The sequence below is a fragment of the Lotus japonicus genome, chromosome 1 (genome assembly GCF_012489685.1).
Source record: "Lotus japonicus ecotype B-129 chromosome 1, LjGifu_v1.2".
Classification (NCBI taxonomy): Eukaryota; Viridiplantae; Streptophyta; class Magnoliopsida; order Fabales; family Fabaceae; genus Lotus; species Lotus japonicus.
Window position 1 is genome coordinate 11,797,658 of NC_080041.1, and position 25,421 is coordinate 11,823,078.

The window sequence follows — 25,421 nt, forward strand, 5'->3', positions numbered from 1 at the left end:
AATTTTAGGATAATTGATTTATTAACAGCATATACAATTTAACTTTATCATGCCACCAGATGATAATTAAATTAAAACAAGGAAACAATAAAGGATCTTGCTCATTTCTTTATTTCCTTTGGAAATCAATAGGTCGGAGTAAGAAAGCTTTAATTACATTGGATGAGTAACAGTTCAAAGACATTGAGAGCTGGTTTGTGCATTTGTGTATACAACATAATTAAGCGTTTGTACCAATAAGCAATTATCGCGCTTACTCATAAGCTAATTGAGAAACTTATTGAAATAGGCTGAAAATAGTTTATGAAAGTAAATTCAAATCGGTCATATGGTATTCACATAAACTCTCTTAAACACTTGCATAAACACTTATACTATACAATAAGTTTAAATAAGTTCTTTCAAATGAGATGCTCATTTAAGCTTGGATTAAAAGTCTCAAATAATAGCTACTTAGATCCACAATGATAGAATTGACTCTAAGTTGGAGAATAAAGTAAGCAATCCCAATATTTCATTTAGAAATCAATGCTTAAGATTTTAAAAACACCACAGTTTATGATATGTGTGCAAGTATATGATCATTATCTCAATTGTTGATTTTAAATCAAGTGTGTCACTCATTTCATCCTCTTAAGTTACTTCATTAGTCATCACCTAGGAGGAGCCAAAGTACACAAGGATACTAGACCCTAGTGAAAGTAATACAGCAATATATACTCAGATAAGTATTAGATTACAAGGCATGCTTCCTCTAACAAGTAAATAATACATTACTTTTGACATAACCAAAAGATAAACCTGACTCCTTATTCTTTAAGAAGCCTTACAAAGCAACACAACCTCTCTTTTCTTTCTGTTTTTTTGTCAACCTCCTCATTTTGCAGTGGGTTATATTCTATGTGCAACTATTTTTCAGGTCAAACAAAACAAGGTCCATGCACATATGGCCCAAAATCAGCCCCCTAATTGGACCAGGAAACTATCAGTTTTTATGCTATGATATCAGTGTTTGTTCAATAAGATGTGCTAATTTGATACATAATCAAAATGTACAGAATCACTGTAGGGACTCAACCATACACAAAAAACAGAATCAGTATTCAATATTCAGGGTATCTATCTATATTGATCTTTTTACAGAATTGAATACAATTGAATTGACATAGGTCTCTACAGAATAAGACCATCATCAACATCTTTCTCTTTTGTTCTTCACATAGCAATTTCTGATTACAAACAATGTATATAGCTACTCAACTAACCCCTGAATCTAAAAGTGTTGACACAAGTCAATATCTACAGCTCCCTAAAATTGGAACAAAATGTACACCATATCTGAATTGACACTATGAACCAACAAGCTCAGATTGAAAGAAAACTATGAAATCAAAGAACCTGAACTAAGAAACAGTGTCAGTAGATTCCACTATTCATTACAGACCAACTGAACCAGAATCCAGAAAATTACCAGAGCCACTGTAATGGAAGAACCTGATGAAGCAGCAGAGAAATCAACGTGGTACTTGGCAGTACCATTCGGGTTCAGAAGCCCCCAATCACGACCCGTTGTTGCTCCTTCCCTGTCAAAAAGCTCGTACACATAAACCTCTCGAACCCCATCTTTCAACAGAGGCGTTCCCGACCCAGAACTCAGATGATTCACCAAACCCCTCAAATAGGTCTCAGCATACCCCAAATTCGCATCAAACTCATCGCCGGCGCCGGAGCTCGGCCACCCAGTCTCCGTCACGATAATCGGAATCGTCTCGTACCCAGCGACGGCCATGGCGGAAGCAACAGCGTCGACCATCATGTCGAAGAGGTTCTTGTAGCGAACTCCGGTGGTGACGTCATCCCGGAAGTTGAACGAGTGTTCTTGAAACAGCGCGATTCCGAGAGGAATCTCCGGGCGGAGGCGGTAGAGATTGTACGGGTAGAGGTTGATCAAGAACGAGGAGTTCGTATCGCTCAAGAATTGCAGCAGCGGCCCCATGAGGTTAACGCCGGCGGGATCTTGGAAAGTGGCGGAGGACGGCGGGAAGGGGGAAGTTACGGCGGTGACGAATGAGAACGAAGTGGAGACGGCGATTTTCCGGATACCGAGGTCGCGGAGGGAGATCTGGATATTGGAGATCGCCGGGAGGAGATTATCGGCGGCGTTAGGGTAGACATCGGTGAAGGCGTTACCGACGGAGATGGTGGTGATCTTGGCGCGTGGGTAGTACGGGACGACGTGGGTGTAGAGCCAGGCGCGTGCGGTGGAGCGGTTGTTGGCGAAGGAGGTGACGATGTAGTTGGGGACGGTGAGGAAGATGGAGATGTTGGAGTAGAGGAGGGAGCGCATGATGGATGGGTCAGGTTCTTCGAGGCGGATGGAGGTGAGTTTGAGGGTTTGGAGTGCGGTGGTGATGTGGTCTGGAGGTGGGGGTTGTTGGCGGTTGTTGGAGTAGGTGACGCCGAGAGAGGCGGTGGTTGGGAGGAGGAGGAGGAGGAGGAGGGAGAGGGTTAGGGAGATGAACATTGGGAGGTGGTGGTGGTGATGCTGCATTGCTTCTTCTTGGATTGAGCGGGGAGAGTGACAGAGTGAGTGAAATAGTTAGTTAGAAAGTAGTTTCGAAATTTCAACAATATGGCGGGATTTTGCTACTGATTTAGCTATTTCTGAATTTGGTACCCACTACACATATAATGAAGAATGTGTATTATTATATGATGAAGAATCATTTTCGTTCAACTTAACTTGTCTTCACAAGTATCACTCTACTATATATATTTGGTTGCTTTGGCTTTGGCTTTCTGGCCATTAAACATTTGTTGTATTCTAAATTAATTAGATACTAGAAATTAAACCCGTGCAACGCACGGGTTCGTTTTTAATTTGTATTTTTAAATTGTAATATTTAAATTTGCAGAAAGGTAAGAAAGCTATTATTTATAAGAATATTTAGAATATATGTATAATTAAATATAATTGAGTTATGATATTCTCACACTTTCTTTTTCTAATAAGGAAAAAAGGATCAAACAGGTAGATTTTTTTTTTTTGCTTCATCGGAAGAAAAAATAGGTAGATTTTTATTGAGATTGAAATGAGAGTAGTTTTTTTATATAAAAGAAATTTAATTACTTAATTAGATTAGTATTGAAATGAACGTGGTAGTCTACTATTTTTTTTCTAATATTGATTTAGTCGTTGTAATGATGTTATCAGTTGTGCTAAATTTTTTTTATCAAGATTGATGTGGTTGTTTACCATTGCTGGTGGCATAGAAGTTCTTTAAAAATCACTTTCACGAATATAAAAATAGATTCTATCTAACTGCAGGATGAACGTCATTTGTTCCCTTTGAATGATTAAGTTGCTATTTTTTTCCATAATATGACAATATTGAGGAGTGAAAGATTCCTATTTCCTACATTTTACACTTGTCTTTCTAGTGCAGTATATAAATTTATGTGGCTCACACTTTGTCACTGATTTGTGTCATATAAATATAGAAATGATGATATATTTGTATGATTTCAATTGAATGAGAAGAATTGTTTAGTAAATTACCATATATGTGAAACTCACAGTTTTATTTTTCAATCATCTGCAACGGGGATATATCACTAAGTAATGTGTGTTTCTTGTTGTTGTTGATGATCTTTCTCCTGCAATAAAGAAATAAGAATGAGTAATTTAAAAAAGCAATTTTGAAATTAACTAAAATAATTAAAAATGACATACTTGTTGAAGTAGTTAGAGACAATTGTCATTTTTTTCTCACCAGCAGCTGAAGTCTAAGAAATATGAATAATTTGAGTTTGTGAGTGATTTCACTGGTTTGTTTATAGAGTAAAATACACTCACCCCCCTCAAGGTTTGCAAAAATGACACTCCACCCCATTCTTTTTTAAAATCTACACTCCACCCTATTTTTTATAAAGGCAAAATTTAGTGATGAAAACAAATTCGTCACTAATAAAAAATAATTACTAATTAGTTAAAATTTAAATAAATTTAATGCATATACACTATCATACATTAATTTATGAAAATAATTTTACTGAATTAAATTTAAAAAAACCATCAACTCTGTCTGTTGAGTCCACGACTCATCTATCTCCAAATCATATTTCTCACCACAAACGCTCACCACCAAGCCTTTGCTCCCTTTAACACGGTGGCCACCGTCCCAGAATGTGAAACCCCATGGCACCACCATGCCTCAAAGTTTTGTTGCGAACTGAACCCCAGAACGTGAATCGCACATCCCCAAAGCCACTTGTTCAACTACTTCTTGTGAACTTCACCCCTTTAAGTTGTGAGTGAACGCTCTGTTGGTTTAAGATGTTGTTGGATTTTGTTAAAAACGGTGCTCCACCGCACCGTTGAGGGTTCTAATAACCTCCGATCCACTTCATATTTCTTAATTTTGTTTCTCAATTTTCTTCACCCATTTGTGTTGCTTTTAGGGTCTACAATCCAATTTTGAAAATTAGAGGTATAAAGAGATTATTTTAATTCAAATTGAATTATTACCAAATATGAAAACACAAGCATGTTTCACTGTGTTCGAGATATGGTTTGTCAACCGGTCAGGTGTGCTATTGCAAAATTTGCATTGTGAATTTACGGAAGAAGAACACGATTGAGAGAGTGAGGGGGACTGTAATGTTTACATTTTTAAATTTATTGGATTATATTGAAAATATTTTTTGAAATTATTGATTAACAATTTAAATAATAACTAATTATTAATGAAAAATATTTTTCGTCACTAAATTTGCCTCTATATAAAATGGGGTGGGGTGTAGATTTTAGATAAGAATGGGGTGGAGTGTAATTCTAACAAACCTTGAAGGGGGTGAGTGTACTTTACTCTTGTTTATATAGAGATATAATTTTATTCAGTTTTTGACACTGGTATTGCCATCATGCTACTATTTTTAATTTAATGTTAGTTTTTCTTCGGAGTTACTATGTTAAGGAATTCTAAGAGTTTGTGAGTTTAAGAAAAATAGACATATATTCGTGTAGAAAATTGGACAGCAAACTAAGACCATTGCATATCAAGATTAATTTTGGTGGAAGTATGCTTTATTGTTAATAGTTTTTTTTCTTGGACTAAATTGATATTAGTTTAAAATTAACATTAAATTTGATTTTAATTTAAGGTAGTGTGCTAAAACCATTTGCAGATATAATTTTGTGGTCTGTTACACTTTTGGCATGGATGTTACTCTTTTGCTTATACATTTGATATTTATTAAGTTTAAAACTGAAATCATTAGTGCACAAGTTTTCACTATCCGTTCATTCACTCACTAAGCTATCTCATTAAAACACCAATTTTTTTACTAATGTATGTAGGATCTCACGTGTATTTGTACTTAATACTTAGCTCAAGTGAGCTTTACTAATATATATATAGATAGATAGATAGATATATTTTTTTTGAAAAAACCAAATTTATATATATATATATAAATAATTACTTTGGGAAATAAGAGCCCCAAGTACAATATAGATAGATATATATTGATAGAAATTTTTTTATTTTAAAAGTATTTTATCTAAATTATTTATTAATAAATATTATTTTGTTTTTTTAAATTTGTCAAATGCAAAGCTCAAGTCAATTTTAAGTCTATGAATGTTGTTATTTAATATAAGTAGTTGAATATGTTTTTATAATACAATTTTTTCAGTTTTTAGTTTATTAAATTTTTTATTTTTTAATGTATTTAATATAAAGGTATGTGAGCTTTTATGGTTTAATACATATGTGTATTTGTACTTAATACTTAGCTCAAGTGAGCTTTACTAATATATATAGAAGATAGAAATTTTTTTTTAAAAAAAACCAAATATATATATATATATATATATAATTACTTTGGGAAATAAGAGCCCCAATTACAATATAGATAGATATATATTGATAGATTTTTTTTTTATTTTAAAAGTATTTTATCTAAATTATTTATTAATAAATATTATTTTTTTATTTTGATTTTTTAAATTTCTCAAATGCAAAGCTCAAGTCAATTTTAAGTCTATGAATGTTGTTATTTAATATAAGTAGTTGAATAGGTTTTTATAATACAATTTTTTTTCAGTTTTTAGTTTATTAAATTTTTATTTTTTAATGTATGTAATATTATTTTTTTTGGTACATCGGAAAATTAAAGGAAGAAGAACTACAAGGCTAACAAGTCCCTAGCCAAGATGGGACAAAGCTCTTAAGGAGGGACCTCAAGATAGGTATAAGAGCATTGAAGACGACTACCCAACCCGGCAAGACAATCCGCAGCGTCATTCGCATCTCGAGAGATATGCCTGAGCTCCACATCCCAATCACGATCCAAGAGCAGCTTTAACTCTAGCAAGTTGGAGGCCTGAACATGGAATTGATAAGTGTTATTAGCTAAAGCCTGGACAATATCAAGGCAGTCCACTTCACAATCAACACATCTCAAATTTGCATCCCATAACATATTCAATCCTAGCTTCAGAGCCTCAATTTATGCCAGAAGTGGGTTTGCACTAGTCGCACCCGCATAAAACCCGCACACCCAAGAACCAGAAGCATCCCTCACGAGGCCCCCCATTCCCGATCTCGTGCCAACATGATCGAATGCTCCATCTGTATTCAGCTTAAGCCTACCAGCGGGGGGAACGCTCCACCGCGCCACAGCCACACTCCCTGTTAAACTCGACAGGTCTGATGACAAATAGGTAATGTGCTCATGGTGATCATGGAGGATCCGCTGAACTGTGCTCATCGCGCTCCAGCTATTATCACCCAAAAGAGCATTGTTACGCCACTTCCAAATCCCCCAGATTGCTGTGGCGAAAAGGGACGCATGCGTGTGTCGCGCTTGACACAAGAGCCAAGAGAAAATATCCCCAGAAAGAAAACCAGGCCAAGAGAGAGCATCAAACCTGGACCAAACCTCCCTAGCGAACCTGCAATCTCTCAAACAATGAATACTATCTTCAACATGATGGTTGCAGCGGGTACAAGCTGGGGAAGACACCAAGTGGCAGCGAAACCTGAAATTATTCACTTGGATAACATCGTGCATGAGGAGCCACACAAACACTCTAATTTTCTCCGGGGCCTCAATTTTCCAAATGAACTTCCAAGGCACCAATGGGGGAAACGAAGGCTGAGCAGCCTCCGAGATGAGCCAAGAATAAGCGCTAGCAGCCGTATAAACCCCATTCCGGTCATGCTTCCAGGTCCAACAGTCGACCAGCCTAGCATCAATGCTCGGAACAATAGCATGGAAGGACTGCTGCAGGTTTGGCGGTATGATAGTATAGAGGCCAGAAAAATTCCAACTACCATCTCGAATAACATCACGAAGAGACAAGGATATGTCAGTTATATGAACAAAGGGGAGCCTGGTGGCAAGCGAACCTTGCCCACTCCAATCATGGTACCAGATTGAGGTTGTTCCATTGCCCAGTTTGAACCGGAAACCCTCCTTGAGGACATCGCGAGCACGCAGGATGCCTTTCCAGAGGCTTGACGCCGACGACGAAGCAACAACATCAAGGATAGATTTCGAGCCCAGGTACTTATGGGAGAGAACACGCGCCCAAAGTTTCTCAGGATCTTGCAGCAAGGTCCACACAACCTTAATGTATGTAATATAAAGGTATGTGAGCTTTTATGGTTTAATACATTAATTGCATGCAAAAACACAAGTGTGCTTTACATATATATATATATATATATATATATATATATATATATATATAGATGCTAAAATAGTAAGTGATTTTAATAAGTGAAATATGTGATAAATGATAAGAAGACTAGATTTACTCCACCTACAAATCAAAAATTGGGGTCTCATTTAATTATCTACATTTTTTTTCACTCATACCTAGCCTAGTATCTCCATGGCTAACAATCATGAGACGAATCCTCTCGAGGCTATAAGATCATATTAAATGAGTAGGTTTCTCCCAGCAGATCACTTTTCATAAACATTGCACAGTGATCAAACTCTCGACTGAATGCTTAATAAACTCAATTATCTACCAGTTGTGCTAGACCTTATTGTTATTGTGTTTAGTCATGAGATTTCTTGCACATAATCATATGCACATCAGAGGCATAAGGCATATAACCTCAATGGATTGGTCTAGTGAGCATGACAGGATCTTGTACCTAACATGTCGCAGGTTTGAACTCACAAGTCCCCTTAGGTGAGGTAGATGAAAGACTTATGTAAGTGTTATTTGAGCCCAACAGTTTTTTTTTTCTTGGATTGGGGATTTGACTCCTCTTAAGTGAGTATAGGATAAAGTAAGTCATCATACCATTAATAGTGATTACCAAATTCGGAAAGTCAATAACAACAACTAACTCACTTGGATTGGTGTGATGACTTACTTTACCCATAAGATCCCTAACTTGTTTGCTCGATAGCTCTAGAAAGGAAACCGCTAGTTCATCGCTTAGCTCACCTATACTTTACCCCTAGGATCCCTAACTTGTTTGCTTAGTAGCTCTAGAAAGGAACCCGTAGCTCATCACTTACCTAATTTACTTGCCTCTATTGTTCCTGATTAGGCAAACTCTACCCCATCTTCAACTCAAATTCTTGTCCTTGGAGCAGTCCATCCTCAAGAAAATTTCATCCTGAGGGTAAAAATAAGGCCTTTTTGATTTTTTTTAGCCAAAGTTAACAGAATGGAGAGGCGAGCCAGGTAAATAACCCTGGTATTCGCCACAAATGCTCAAGAGTAGCCCCTACGGCTCATTCTGGACATCAAATGGAGACTGAGACTCACTTTAGAGGAGTCGGACCCTTGGAACTTGGATTGAGGCATCAAAACCTCACCCTAAAGTTTTTTACCAAAAAAAAAGAGCAAAAGACATATTGTAACTCCATAAAAAGGTAATTTTGAACCCAATAAAAAGTGAATCTAAATACACTTTGACACTTTTTGTTTTCTTTTCATCACAGTATTAATATGATATATAAGATTATGTGTTTAGAGCTATCCTTTATGGCATTTGGTGTTTCTGCTCTCACTATTTGCATCTTTTGTTCATTCTAGACAAGGTCCCCTGGTAAAGCTGCCTGCTAGCATGTTTTCTGGGACACAAGAAAAGTGCGCTACAAGTGGCAAAACTGCCTATTCATTGAAGAAAGCAGTACTTGATCCTTTCTTTTTTACTTGGTGGTGTCACGGGTTTGAAAATTAGAGAACCTCTCAAAAAACCAAGAAACTACACTGCATAACTGGGAAGTAAAGAAATTTGACTATGAGCCCAAATATTAATTTTATCATCAATTGACAAATGTAAGCAATGTAAACAAATGAGTACAAATCCAATTCTACAACTCTTCCTTCAAAGAATAAATGACAAAAAGACATAAGATCCAGCTACTTATTGGAACTTTGTACCTTATACTATTTCTAGACAGTTACTAATACAATGGGGAACCCGTTCAATGAGAGGCTTTACATGTGGGACCAAAAAAAATTTGTATTTAGAGTCTAAAATATCCGGATTCTGATCATGATCATGCTAACAAATTTTCCCCTTGGAATCTTGAGGTTGTCCCAAATACAGGGAATATACTGCTGATTTTCCCAGAATAATGTATTACATTATCAGTACTATTATCACTTGCTTCGCTTTTTGGCTTCACTATAAAGTACAACTCCAAGAACCGTGAGCGAATACCCCATCATTCCAGTGACTGAAACTGGGTTTCTAAATATCAGAATCGAAACTACTACTGCTACAGCTCCTTTTGCATTACCAAGTACCTATATGAGCCAACTCTTAGATTAGTTGCTGAGGCAATATTAACATGCATCACTTTAAAGCAAAGTATAAAGAATACTGGACTCCAGAAAAAAAAATGTACATCTTGCCAATGACCTAGTCCTCATTTGGATCATACTCATTAGTCCTTCCACTAATCTAAAAGCATGTGGTGAAAATATACACACCCCATGAAAAGAAAAAACCTACAAACTAATTTTAAATCTACAATCTTTAACACCACAAACACTAACTTATACAATTTTCCAAAAACTATGTGCCTGTTAATCAGCTTGGTACACAAAAATAGCAATAGTCAGCCAAATAAATCTAACGAACTCAATCATCAACACTTAAAATGACACTGAGCAGTGAACACTGAAAGCAACTCTAAGTCAAGTAATTGAAATTTACAGAGAATTTTATTTAAAAAAATTGACATCATTAGCATCAAATACCTTTGACATGTCAAAAGCAATAGCAGTATTAGAAATATTGCCATAGCCTCAGCTTAAAATATCCAACATAAAATTTTCAGCAGCAACCCCTGACCTCATTTTCCAAGAGGTTTGAATTACTTATGATATATAAACTGGAAACTTTGTACTCGTGAATTTTCATTTTTCAGAGACTAGATTATATTCTACTAGGAAATCTAGAAACACAAACGACATGAGGTAAATTTGCTTCCAGAGAATCTTATTTTAAAAAAATAAAAGGGGCAACCTGATGCTATATAGTATATAATGACTTCATTTTGAAAGAAACATAAAAAATTTATTTAGGTGACAAGATAAACCACACCCCAAGACAGCTGGTATGTTCGTTTCCATAAAAATAAATTTAGAAGAAATAGGTGGTATGCATATATGAATAAGTGTGGCATACCTGAAGAGTGAGAGCACTGGTATGCTTTGTGACCAAAAAATTGGTCAGATTGACAAAATAGGCAAGCGCTGAATTAAATAGCAGATACCAAATGATCTTCACATCATCTCTGGCAAGAGCCAGCGTGATGCCAACCACATTTTCTTCCATTATAATTGTAGCAGGAAGAAGGAAAGCAACAGCCATTGGAGCCATATAAAGAAGGAGGTTCATGGAGTTCAGCTTCTCTCTAATACACAACAAGAGGGATGGATGTCAGTAACAATTTAATATATGGCTTGACAACAGTAGAAAACATAAGTAAAAAGGTAATTATCATGTTCCTTATACATACCCTTCAGAAGAAAGCAAAATTCCTTGCAACACTGATTTTAGCGCTCGTGCAGCCGTAGCTGCAACACATATTATGAACCCAAATAAATGGAAGCTCGGTTCACCCTATAACCAAAGAAAGAAAAGAAGAACAAGTGCATCAGAAACCACATAGCATTTTTATTTTTCACTCATCAACATCACTTGAAGAATACATGAAAGTTAAACGATCTACCACTACTTAAGCTGCTTCTCACAGACAGTTGAGTTTGCTTTGTTTCAGCAGCAACTGAAGCACATAAAGTCATTACAAAAATACTAGTTTGGGTTTTTAGGAGCAAAATAACCCAACAATAAAACTGGTGAACCCAAATAAATCTATTGAAAATAAAGAGTGCTACCCAAATAATGAACAGAACAGGTTTCTACTTGTAACTGGAAAGTGCTTCCTTTCAATTCACATGGCATGAGATACCATATCAAGCAAGGTTACTAAAGAAGAGACTCTTATGTACTATAGAAGTAAGTAATACACCACTCTCATAAAAGCATAACATGTGGGCTGCATAACTATACATGCATCGTCTTTTAAATAAAATATTATGAAGTTAGATCTGAAAGGTTGTTGCTAAACTACCAAAACTTATGGTATACACAACCAATCAAAAAACTAAAAAATAACAATAAATTTACTTTCGCAACGACTTCGTTAACTTTTTTTAATTGTTATTTTATTGTCTATTTAGCTTTTGATTGATTCTGCTTGACAGGAACAGTAACCATGCTATAATTGTTTTAAAATATATAAATATTTTTCTTAAGCCAGAGACTTAACAAACAATAAGGAATTGGGATTTAAGCCTGGCCACTCTAATCCTGAAAATTTGAAACCACAACAAAAAAATCCCAGAAAGATGAGTTTCATAGATTAATTCAGTCTTTAAATTTGAACTAATCCCTGAAAATTAATAAGTTAATCCACAAAACTTATGATTCAGGAAATATTTCATATCATAGTTTTGGACTAAACTTATGATTCTTCTGCGGAAAAGTGATATTTTACTCTAAAGAACTATAAAGGAGTACATACTTAATTTTAGTCACTTTAGTCCTTTTCAAACCATTTTTCAGAGACCAAAATCAATCACTTTTTCCATGTTTGAGAATTAAATTGATCTCATTTTTTCACGACTTTGGTACCAAATTGACTATTTTTTTCACTAAACTGATCATCACATACCTTTCATGTAAGAAAATGATTAGTTACTAAGTTAGAAAGTTAGTCAAAACTGTCTCCTATGAGTAAATTTCCACCACCGACACTACAGTTCCATGAACACAAACAACCAAATCCTAAACCATGAAACTAAAACTAAATTGCAAGACTAAAAGTAAACAATTCAATGCAAAACAGCAAAGATAATGAGAAATTGAAGAGAATTGAAGAGAAGAGAAGAGTTTGTAAATTGTACCCCACTGGCAATGATGACTCCAGTGACAACGGGAACGAGAGCGAGGTAGGTGAGCCAAGCCTCCCTCTTAAACGTCATGGCATAAGCAAACACGGCGGTGAAGAACGGCGTGGTGGCGCCGACAGCCTGGTTGAAACTGACCGGTAAGTAGCGAAGTGAGATGTTGCCGAACACGACGGAGACACAGAAAACGAGGCTGAGTGTGGCGATCTTGAAGAATTGAACCCTAGACCGAATGGTTTGCAACGGAACCACCTTCAACCACGCTATAGCGACGTAGCTGAACAACGAGCACGCCGTCATGTGGCACATGGTGAGGAAGATTGGGTACTTGAAGCCGTAGTTGCTGAGAAGGTACTTGTTGAGGAGTAACACTCCAATGTTGGAAGAGTACCACGCCGACACTAGGCTGATCGTGAATAAACGGGTTTTACCCTTCATTTTCGTGGAATTGCGGCGGTGGCGGTGGCGGTGGTGGTTGTGGTTGTGGTTGTGGTGGTGGTAGCGGCGGTGGTGGAGGATCTAGCGGAGAAGGGTGGAATGCGGTGGTTGTTGGTGTTTCATGGATCTGAAGGAGGAGTATGTAAAGGCGTATAAGAATGCGAGTAATCAAAGGAAAGGTAAACGAACGCGTATACTAACAGGGACTGAGTTACTTTGCCTCATTCAATTGCCCTCTTCGTTTCCCTGCACTTTCTATTTTTTTTCATTTTGTTTTTTTATGTGAGGTGATGAAAAATAAAATAACAATTAATAGAGTTTGGGTAAATGGTGCTTGGATGAATACTAAATGATTGCTCGGCGACACTTACATTAGTAACACTAAAGCATGCTCAATCATTCATGTTGATACAAGTAAATACCACGCTGAAAAACCAAAAGAAGCCCGTGATCCTACCGATAGTGAATCAGGCTGAGAGTTCCTACTCGTCGCCGGCTATGGAACAGAGGGGTTCCTTATCTGCTTAGGTGTCCTCGTTGTGATGGCGTTGAGGAGAGTGTCGATCATGTCTTTAGCGTGGCTGAAGGTGGTTCTGTTGTAAACCATTCGGTCTAGGGTTCAGCTAGGTCAACCGAAAGTTTACCTCTCCTAATAACTTGCAAATGTCGAAGTTGGTTTAAAACTAGCGGCTTGGCCCGTCAAAGGTCTGGTCTTCTCCGTTTATTAAAAACATCAGACTTAGTCTTTTAAAAAGACAGGTTAACGGCTATAGAAAAAGCTGTTCAGCCTGATAGGTCAACCTTTTAACATAATATTATTTCTATTAGTAATAATTTAAATAAATGAAAATGCAATGGTATATAAAAATACTTATTAACCTGTTGGCTTATTGATCTCATTAAGAGGGCATTTTTTGTTATATTGATTTGTAAGCAGGTAGTATGCCAAGTCAGACGTCTAAAAGGTCATACCAACCTTAAACGTAAAATTAGAATTAAGATTAGATTTCGAATTGAGCAAAATTTAGTCTAACCTATTCGCATTCATACAGTGGCGGATCTACCACCTGCCTTGGTAGGTCCAATGCCCTGGCTCAAAGAAAAAAAAATGAGATAAAGGGTAAAATTTACGAGAAAATGCAAAATTTAGGGACTTAATCATAAAATTTGCCTAGGCTTCATAAAATTTCTAATTTCGCCACTAGGTGTCTGATAGGAAAAGGAAAGGCTAGGGAATAAAAACTTTTATTTTAATATGTGCTAATATGGAGGGTATTAAGTGAAAAGCCACGAGAAATGATTTCTATTATGCAAAGTATATATTAATTGAATTTTATTTTATTCGACATTAATGTAGCCTATGATTGTGAAAAGATTTCAACGTAAAAAAATTTGGCGGTAGGATGGAAAAGCCGACCCATACGCCGACTTGTTTGTTTATAAAATAAACACGTTTGGGAATATCCTCTTCCATGGAACTCAGGAAAGGGAATAAAAAAATTGCAATTGAAGAAAGAACAGGGAAGGAGTGCATTTGTATTTATAGCGTAACTGTATTTTTTTTTGAGTTGCGAGACTAATCTTTCGTTTCACGATCAACCCACTAAATAGTCAATCGAGAATTTTTTCCGTTTATAAAAGTTGAGATTTAAACTCTCAATCACTTACTTAAGAGACGAAGTAATGAATAATATAAATCTATATATCTATGTAAAGCTCACTTGAGCTTTTGCATTAAACACATTAGTAAATACTATTAAAAGTGTGAAAACTATTGTATCAAACACAACACTAATGATATTATTTCTATCTTAGATTCAATAGGTTTCAAAACTGGATTAAAGATTATAAAATTGTTCAATTTACCTTAACGTAACCGGTACTATCACATTAAAGAGGGGACACTAATGATAAAAAAAAAAAGTTTTTGCTCAGCCTTTGCCTTTTATCTTAATGTAATTGGTACAATCATCACATTAAAGAGGGAACACTGATGATATAAAAAAAAGTTTTTACTCAACCTTTTCCATATTTGGCCTATAATCATTCTATTATCCAAGATAACCAAGTGCTTTTGCTAAGCCTTTGGCCATATATTTGCCAGATAATCAATTCTATAATCTATACCCAACACTGAGCATAAAAAAAATGTAAGAAATTTCTATAGATACGATCATTTAGAAACATTATAAGAAACAAGAATGTTCAAATGCAAAATGTTTAAATATTTATCTTCATTTGCATTTGCAGTTATAATTAAATAAAAATTTACACCACAATCCATGTATCCAGAAAGCCATTTTCTTTTGTGTGTCTGGCAACTCTGAGTATTAAAGTTGTCAGCCGTTTCATTTGTACATGTTCCAATCACAAATTCATAAGCTGTCTTTCCATAGCAATAAAGTCAAAATTATATTTGTTCATATTCCAATCACAAATCCATAAGTTGCCCTTTAGAAACCGATAAAAATTGGCAATATCAAGAGCCTATTAATCTACCTACATTAATAAAATAAATGCAATGTATTACACTAAATCATGCACTATTGCATGTCTCTATATAAACAAACCACTCACACTCAAATCACATATCTTATATTCCAAGAGCCTACAATAACAAAATGACAACTATCACAAGCTATTTCAACAAGTATGTCATTTTTTATCACATCAGCAAATTAAAAAACAGTTTTTTTATATTACCCATTTCTTATTTCTTTGTTTCAGGAGAAAGATCATCAACAACAACAAAGAACACACATTCGTTTGTGATCTACCCTCTATTGCAGATTATTGGAAAATAAAAGTGTGAGATTCATGGATATGGGACACTCTCAATACATATAGAAAAAGGGAATTAATTAGCACTAATGTGGTTCTATTTGACGAGAAGGTTCTAATTTTTTATTGTCTAATAACTTTTTACTATCACCAAACTTACTCTTCTCTTGATTTCTAATTCTTACTCTTCATGATTTCTAACTGTTACAATAATTTCAGAGTAACTACATACATGATACTATGGAAGAAATGTTGCAATTCAAGAATATTTTGAAAGAAGAAAAAAATATACGCGACCACAAATTTTATGGTCCCGAAGAATAAAGGAAAATTTGCTGTAGTTGAGAAAAATGCTTTGATGTTATAATTTGATGCTACAACTATAGTGAATGAAATAGCAAATGATAATAGCATAATTCCCCACCACATTTTTTAATTTGTGAATTTTGAAGATTTGCCAAAAGAAACTACATCCACTTTTTCAGATTCATTCTCTGATTTTTTTTATGTGCTCTATTAAAAAAAAACTACTTCCACTTTTTATTGATTATATTAATTATTAATTGTTAATTTTTTTGATTTTCCATGTTTAAAGTACCAAAGAGGGACATGCCTCTCACAACAAGTTTTGCCTAAGAAATATGCAATGGTGTTGAACTCTCTAAAAATAAGCCTAACTTTCAAGCAATTCATCACCTCAATTACTAGATGACTAATGTGATTGAGGGTGTTGATTAGCTTCCCTGACCGATTATCTTTGGAATTCACTCACCCCACCAAAGAGAGGAAATACTTTTGATGACAATGTTACTCAGCATGAACTGATAGTAAATGAGAAAAACATTATAGATAACTTTACTTCAAGCTCATATGTGAATCTCCAACTCGGATCCATATAGAAATAACCCTTACATTAAAATTTTATTACTTAATTTAAAATATTTCAAATTAACTTAATGATCTTTCATATTATTAAATAAATAAATTATTAAATTGTTTAAATTACTTCAATTCTAATTATTAAATATCAATTATTAATTTAACTAATATTAATTATTTACACAAAGAGAACTCTAATATTATATATTGAAATGTCTTAACAACATTATTTTTAATTTTATTATATTTTTATAATACAAAATATTTTACTATTTATTTAAACTATAACAATTCTATTTTCTGATGTATCAAAAAAAACTATAACAATTTTTATAGAATGTTAAAGAGGAGGGCTCCATTTACTCTAGGAGTAACTCATAAAACTCACTCCAAATCTGGACCCTTCATTTTATTATAAATTAAGGGTTGAGATTAATACTTAAAATTACTCACGTGACTCCTAGTTTCTTTGTCATTCTTCTTCATAAACCAATTGAGAGGCTTCTCGCAAAAATGAAAACAACCCTTGTTCTCCGGTGAAGTCTCGCAAAAATGCAAAAGCTTCCACTTCTGCAACTGGTATTTTTTATAAGCACTTCTGGAACTGATCTAAGTACTGATCTTATAGAAAAATGCTAGTAACCAAAGGAAAGGTAAATAAGCGCCTATCCTACATCCTTTCTTAAATTTAGGATTTCTTTTTGCAGTACACTTAAATTAAAAAACAATAACAAAGCGAAAAGAAAACAAAACTCTTAATAAAAAAAAGGAAGAAAAAAAAGAAAAAAAAAAGAAAAGAAAACAAGACTCTTTTTATTCGAAGTTATATAGCAGCGGCAACAGATCTTGAGGAGGGAGAGATCATCGAATGAAACCACATTGTCTTGCAGACCCAAAGCAGCAGCAAATCAACCCGCACCAGAACTTGTTTCACGACAAACATGCTTAAAAGATACATTTTAGGGGAGAATAACAATAGAAATAACTTCACAAAGACATCATACAGCAAAGAGCACATGGCAGGGCCCTCAAACAAACGAAAGGGATCCAAAGGAACCACTCTCACATATCACTCGATGACATCCTATGTCTCATGCCAGCAGCATACCATACTCAAAGGCCAGAAGCCCAACATGAAGAGGACAAATACCATGAAAGCACCCATCTACATTCAGCATAATAAAATTTTGTTTACATAAATATTTTCAGTTGATTTTTGCCATATTAAAAAAACATTTATTATAATTAAAATTAATAATCATTGCTCCCAGAATATGGTATCATGTTACATAGCCTGATTTGACGTCAGTATAAAACTGTTTTACACTAATTTTGCATGAAAGTTATACTCTTGATTTTAAATATAATATGTGGCGAAATCAATTAGATGTTTGTGTAAACAAAATTTACATTCATAATATATGAAAATAAAATCCAAATAATAATAGAGTTATGTTCATGAGGAAATAACAGTGGGTGAATTGGCAAATCAAATTGCAAGCCATCGTTTTCAATTAAGGTGATTTGTACAACACTGCAGTTTTGTGAGGAATTAGTTCGAGGGCAATAGGCATAAGCTAGGTGTGCGACTTACCAAGCCTAAAATGTCTTCAGGTGTTGCATTAAAATTAATTGAATATCTGGTGGCTTTATCTTCTCTAACATAACAACTTTATCTAGAGTATATATATGTCTCTAACTGTCCATGGTTGTTGAATTATATCAAATTATTTAACCGAACTGAATTTCAACATCTTTCTATTGTTTTAAAGCTTTGCTATGAGCTAATGCTTTTTAATTGGTTGATATATTATATAATTTGTCAAATTTTCATTGAATTTTTGACTGAAGACAGACATGTATCTATTATAGCAACGGATGTGCCACCATTTCCTAACATACGTACTGAACGATTTATTGATTATGATTGATGTTGGGTTTAGGTAAAAATTACGATTCCTTTTTTCTTTTCTACTTTAATTTCTCCTAACTCAGATTTAACCTTTTGTTTGCAGAAGAGGTTTACAAGGGTTGGACTATAATTAGAATGATTTGGAGGAACAATTATCACATTTGATAGGGAATTGGTGGCTATTTTACCTGTCCACACACAGTCGAGATGGAATTGGCAGTTGCTATTTTACGCATTTGCTAACAAGCCATGGAAGGTGAAAGGAGAATCCTTGATACGTTAGAGGGAACCTTCTGAAAATTAGAGCACTGAATGAGTTCTCTAATTCCTCTAGCTTTTCAATTTTTTCACTACTTTTAATATGCATTTGTTATGTTGATCTTAGATAGCTCTCTAGGCTCTCAATTTGATCTAAGACCTCTGGTGAGGTTAAAATGAGTGTCTCTTTGTCATTCCCTGTATTTTCCTTTTATGCTTATATCCTAACCTGATTATACGGAATGGAAAGAAGATTAAGTTTGTCATTGATGCCCATCATGGTTTTAATAAGTTCAAGACATTTTTCCCACAATTCAATCATGGTCTTCAAGGTTTGATTATGGTTTTTCATTGGTTGTTTATGCATTGTGGGTTGCGCTGTGACTGGGACATGTGGGTAAAATGTATCACAAATGTTTCGGGTAAATGGTGTTTCGATGAATATTAGGGAATGAGAAGTTGAGAACCTCTCTTATCGTTGTTTATTAATTAACTCGTGAGTAGCACGTGCAATGCACGTGTATTGAAGAAGTTTTCAACTATTTGCATTTTCTATTTTCTTCTAAAAGTTGATATTAACTACAAGAGTTAAAATAATATTATTACTCCCTCCGGTCCTATTTATAAGCAACAAAAAAAAATCACATAGTTTAAGAAATGTAGTTAAACTAGATAAAATGCATTAAATTTGTCTTAAATCAAAATAAACTTCCAAAATTACCCTTTGTTATTAGTGTTGGAAAGTGGGAAAGAGAGAGAATAATTAATGAGACACATTTTACAAGTTAGAATTAATAAGGGCATCATTGGAAAAAAATAATTAATATAGCTCAAACTTTCATTTGGTTCTTATAAAAAGGACCAAGATTTTTCTTCTCTTTCATGCTTATAAATAGGACCGAAGGGAGTGCTTATCAGGGGTGGAGTTATAAGAGAGTGAGACTTACTTAGTTTCTACTTTTGTATTTGATGAGACTTAGTTTGAGTTGTTATCAGACAAGCCTCATTCCATCATATATATCTTTCAATAGTTCAATGTACTAAATACATTTCTCAAAAAATATTTTAGTAAATGATAATAAACAAAGCATGTTCTTTCTAATATGACCATGTATCACACCGGAGCAGAAGGACCGTCAGCAACTCCAGTGTCATGAGGTGAAACCAAAGTCGAAACCACGGTGGCAGCAATCTGAGTATGCAAGCTATCATCACACCCAAGCACTCTGAGTCTCATCTCAATAGTGTTCACAACTACCCATATGAACAACATAGTCCCAACAATGACAGTAAAGAAGGTGATAAAAATGCCGATAAGAAGTCCGCGGCGGGGGATGTACCCCAAGATGCTCTTGAGGGCCATGACTAACAAAGTAGAGAAGAAAAAAGAGAGCAAAAGAGCATCATATGTGGACGTTCATCCATTTGACAGTGTCCAGATGCATGACACATGTCGGGTTCTTATTCAAAGTTGTCAACTGGATTCCATATAATCTCAACGAAAAGAACTGAAGTGATGAGTGATAGAATGGATTGCATGGTATCTAAAACAGATTCAATGAGAGTAGGCATTCTGTAAAATAAAGCCATGAGAGGATTAGCAGTGCTCATATCACATTCAAAAACAAATAATAATTACAACCTAACAATTAAGCAAACAGATCAGATGTATATGATGGTGCCAAAAACGAAATAAGTCAGGATCCAAAAGTTGGCATGAAGAGCCAAAAAATAAATGGAACTAAGCTAAGCTTCAGAATAAAGGTCCATCAGATATAGAATTAAAAACTGTGAGGGATATTTTTCTTTCTTAACCCACGCACGTAGCACGCAATCAGCACACACAAAGCACGCGTGTGTGTGTGTCATCATTAGTAACACAATATTTTGATATATAATTACATATTAATAATTAGATGAAAGACTAGGGACTAAAGTGTGAGATTTAAAAACATTTCTATATATGGTCAAACTAATGTCAGGGCATGGCATGACATATCCAAGTTTCTATTGGCCATGTTGGAGTGGCATCCCTGCGCACCTTAATTCATAGTTGGCTTGGGCAGTAAAAATAAAAATGTGCCATCCTAAATAATTACAATTTGAAGGAGCTTATTTGTGAAAAGAAAGATAAACACAAAATTTATAATGATCAAATATCATAATTTTTTTATAACATAATATTCAACACAATACAATAAATCATTGTTTAAATATTAGGTTTATGTGTGAAGAAACCTAATATACCTAAATCTCACGCATAAACCTCAGAACTATAGCAACAATGATACAAATAGTAGAAAAAGTCGTTGAAACTGAGTTCATAACAGTATTTTTTTTATAGGCAAATGTTAGTTGTTAGAAATGTTAGTAAATTAATCTCTCCTCCGGGTTCGAACCCGGGACCCTTCACCCTTTACCTCACCCAACCCTTATGTCCCTAGCTCTTACCACTTGAGCTATCATTCGGGGACGATCACAACAGTAGTGACTATCGTATGCACGCTACCACACTGATTCATCCCATGTCTCAACTGAATGACATTGATGACTACCAATGTGGAAAAAAGAGAAGCAAGGGAAATGAAGATGGTGAATATACCATGTATGATGACCAGATCTCTGCGTGAGATGAAGTCGGCCATGGCTCTCATATATGCCACCATAGAAGCACATATAAATAAACTAGCGAAGGCGAAGATAGCATAATCCACCAGCATCTGCGCAACAGGAATGTCTGGGTGACACGCTCGATCTGACTTACATTGTTGATTGGACGACCTCTATATTGCACTTTAAGATGGGACAACAACCCGCACAAAAATCATATATATAATTTAAAAACTATTCCAAAATTCAAACCTGATAGATAATGATAACGACAGTAGCTCACATTGGTCAATCCAACAAAGGCCCTCCAAATCTGAAAAAAGCAAGAAGAACACGGCTTAAACCAAACCTCAACAATTTTTCTTTTTTAAGATTAACACTTCAAAATCAGAGAGCATAACGCACTAACCAAAGAACAAGGGAATAATATTATCAAACATGTTATGCACAATTTGAATGAAAAACAATCAAAGAAAATAGGAAAAGTACTGAGAATAGAGAAGAAGCAATCAATTCACCAAGTGAGATCCATTAGATTTTGAATATTAGGGAATGAGAAGTTGAGAACCTCTCTTATCGTTGTTTATTAATTAACTCGTGAGTAGCACGTGCAATGCACGGGTATTGCACAAGTTTTCAACTATTTGCATTTTCTATTTTCTTCTAAAAGTTGATATTACCTACAAGAGTTAAAATAATATTTTTACTTATCAGGGGTGGAGTTATAAGAGAGTGAAACTTAATTAGTTTCTATTTTTGTATTTGATGAGACTTTAGTGTGAGTTGTTATCAGACAAACCTCATTCCATCATATATATCTTTCAATAGTTCAATGTACTAAATACATTTCTCAAAAAATATTTTATTAAATGATAATAATCTGAGCATGTTCTTTCTCATATGACCATGAATCACACCGGAGCAGCAGGACCGTCAGCAACTCCAGTGTCATGAGGTGAAACCAAAGTCGAAACCACGGTGGCAGCAATCTTAGTATGCAAGCTATCATCACACCTAAGCACTCCGAGTCTCATCTCAATAGTGTTCACAGCTACCCATATGAACAACACAGTCTCAACAATGACAGTAAAGAAGGTGATAAAAATGTCGATAAGAAGTCTGCGGCGGGGGATGTTCCCGAAGATGCTCTTGAGGGCCATGACTAACAAAGTAGAGAAGAAAAAAGAGAGCAAAAGAGCATCATATGTGGACGTTCATCCATTTGACAGTGTCCAGGTGCATGACACATGTCGGGTTCTTATTCAAAGTTGTGGCTGGGTCAATTGGATTCCATATAATCCCAACGAAAAGAACTGAAGTGATGAGTGATAGGATGGATTGCATGGTATCTAAAACAGATTCAATGAGAGTAGGCAAAACAAATGCACAATTTTTGTAAAGTTATTTTTTGTTAATAACATAAAATAGAAGGCAAAACATACAAAAAACGGATGAAAACTAAAATTGTTGATAACTGTGTGCTTCTCACTGTGGTTATTGAGTTGCTACTGATTGCCATATAACATAAATTACAAGGCAAGGCAAACCATGAAAACCATGAAAACTAAATTACAAACATATAAACAAAAGTTATTGTTACTTCAAATCACCATAAATAAGTGAAGAAGAAATGGGATAGTGGGTGAAAAATATTGGGTGCAAATTAATATCTGTGACGATAAACAAAATTTTATTCTGTCAAAGTCATCACATGCCCGCAAATGAACTTGGTTTATTAATTAGCTAGTGAGTAGCACGTGCAATGCACGGGTTTTGCACAAGTTTTCAACTGTTTTCATTTTTTATTTTCTTTTAAAATTTGATATTAAGTACAAGAGCTAAAAATTATTATTACTTATCAGAGGTGGTGTTATAAGAGAGTGAGACTTAATTAGTTTCTTTTGAATTTGATGAGACTTTTGTTTGAGTTGTTATTAGACAAGCCTTCAAAATCCTATAGGAACATAAAGCTTACTAGGATGGAATCTTTTTTTCTTTTTGATAAGCAGATGAAATCTTGTTTGAGTTGTTAACAGACAAGTCTAGCCTTCAAAATCCTACAGGAAAAGCATTACACCACAAATAGCAACTTGAAGCTTGGGGATTTGCTTCTTCACAAGCTTATCCTCGCCCCGACAGGCTGCTGGTGGGTCTCCCCATCTCTCGCCAACTTCCAGCTTCAGAACTCCCACATACGGTTCGGGAGAGAGAGAAGGGAACTCTGTGCTTATTTTAACTCCAAATGAATTTGTTTCCCTCTAAATTGAAAATTTGAGTTTTGTGGATATTTTATTAATTGCCTTAAAAGAAAAACTGCTTTCAAATTATAATTATGTGGAAAGTTTTTTTCTTTACTAATGAGGTTTGTAACCTCTTGTAATAAAAATAGTTTTCCCCTCTTTTTTTATATAACCCAACTCTTTTTTAACCGGGCCCATCGTTTTAAAATAATCGAGTCCAACGTGGAAAAAATGTTATCAGGGTATGTGGAACGAGATCACTCACCCTCTTACTCTTTTTATTTTTTTGGTCAAAGATGAATGGAATATAACCCAAAGGATTGCCTCACGGCACTTACAGCATGCGAGAAATAATCTCTAAGAGTGATACAACAATGCACAAACCCAAGGAAAATGAAGAACAAGCACGCACACTCAACTGATACAACAGCTAAAACATGAAGTAAAATCCATAGGGACCTACAGAAACCCTAAAACCCCAAAATAACAGAGAGCCGCTTGACTTCTGAGCGAAGAAGATCTTCATACACTTTTTAACCAGCGCTCCCTTTATACAACACATCGGCTCTGCCGGAGTTGCAGTGCGTCAACAGGGGAACCAGCGGAGTGGCTTCAGAGGCACAAATAGGGGTCAAACTAGCAGCTCTGAGAGCAATAGGGAAGAGGAGATCTGTATCTTCCAAACATACAGCAGCAAAAGTTGTCAAAGGTGCGATGGAGCGGCGGATGAGGCGAAAGAAGGGGAACCAAAAGGGGACTGGGAGGCGGTGGAGCCGGCAAAGACAGTGTGGAAACAAAGCCAACAACCAAAGCTTTCATCAATAAAGATCAGCACTCAGCAATGGACCCAAACCCACTATTTCTCCAAGTAAAAACCAGCCAAAGCTCTTACCTATCAACCCAAAGCTTTCACCTTACGACCCAGACTCTGTCAGAAAAAAAACAAGGAGGATGACCTCGGATCTGAGTTGCAACGGTGGCCTGAGATGCGGTGGTGCTTACTGAAACCATGGCGTTGAGGTGAAGGTCGTAGCTTCACAACACTGGATCTGCACCCAGCGGAACTCCCGGTGACAGATGAGATGGAAGAGGCGGCCATGGTGGAGGAAGGGGCGGCAGTGGAGGAGGACCATGGTGGCCGAACAAAAGACCCACTTATTTGGGTAAAGGATCCACCTAATGTGGAGAAACACCCACCTACTGTGGGAAGAAACCTACCTAAAGCAGGAAAAGGAGCCTCCCTAGAGGAGGAGAAACCCCCAAAGGGGGAGGACCCCCCAAAGGGGGAAAACGGCACTCAAGTCACAAAACCCTAGCAGAGCAAGTTTATTCACTCTTCTCTCAAGTTATTCACCTGAATAAAGAAAGATTTCAACCTCTTACTCTAATCACAACATTCACATGCATCATGAGCTAAAAGAGGAGCATTTTTGTCCATCCCTCACTTAATTGTAAGTCTCGTCACCCATACTCTTTTACCTTCCTTTTTTTTGGTCAAGGAAAGGTGATTCATTCATTCAAAGAAGGCCAAAGCCCAAACAAGTGACCAAGACCACTAATACACTCAGTCCTTTCTACAGAGCCCCTAGAATACATTAACAAACTAAACGTGGGCCTGCTGACTGAGAACAGAAATAGTGACACAATAAACGACTTTTTCATGTTTTTTGATTTGGGTAAAAATAAATTTGGTAACAAAAGCTTAAAGAAAGAAAAAAGAAAAGCCTTTATCAAACAATCATGAAGTGCATGCAATTTTTCTATTTCTATTATCATTAATGGGCATTATTACTTAGATTTTGCTCCGAAGAGGTTTGAGACAGGGATCCTTTATCTCTCT

At 35.5% G+C, this 25,421-nt stretch overlaps 2 protein-coding genes across 2 annotated transcripts; both read right to left on the minus strand.

The window, feature by feature from the left end:
- Nucleotides 1–1,101: 1,101 nt before the first annotated feature.
- On the minus strand, nt 1,102–2,732 carry LOC130733629 (glucan endo-1,3-beta-glucosidase 12-like). Its single transcript, XM_057585855.1, has one exon. The coding sequence runs from the start codon at nt 2,549–2,551 to the stop codon at nt 1,430–1,432; it is 1,122 nt and encodes a 373-aa protein (XP_057441838.1). The 5' UTR covers nt 2,552–2,732; the 3' UTR covers nt 1,102–1,429.
- Nucleotides 2,733–9,279: 6,547 nt separating this feature from the next.
- Nucleotides 9,280–13,183, minus strand: LOC130733631 (probable sugar phosphate/phosphate translocator At3g11320). The gene is made up of 4 exons (XM_057585861.1): nt 12,461–13,183; nt 11,011–11,114; nt 10,677–10,905; nt 9,280–9,790 (listed from the first exon to the last, which is right to left on the minus strand). The coding sequence occupies exons 1-4, from the start codon at nt 12,899–12,901 to the stop codon at nt 9,644–9,646; spliced, it is 921 nt and encodes a 306-aa protein (XP_057441844.1). The 5' UTR covers nt 12,902–13,183; the 3' UTR covers nt 9,280–9,643.
- Between the last annotated feature and the right edge of the window lie 12,238 nt (nt 13,184–25,421).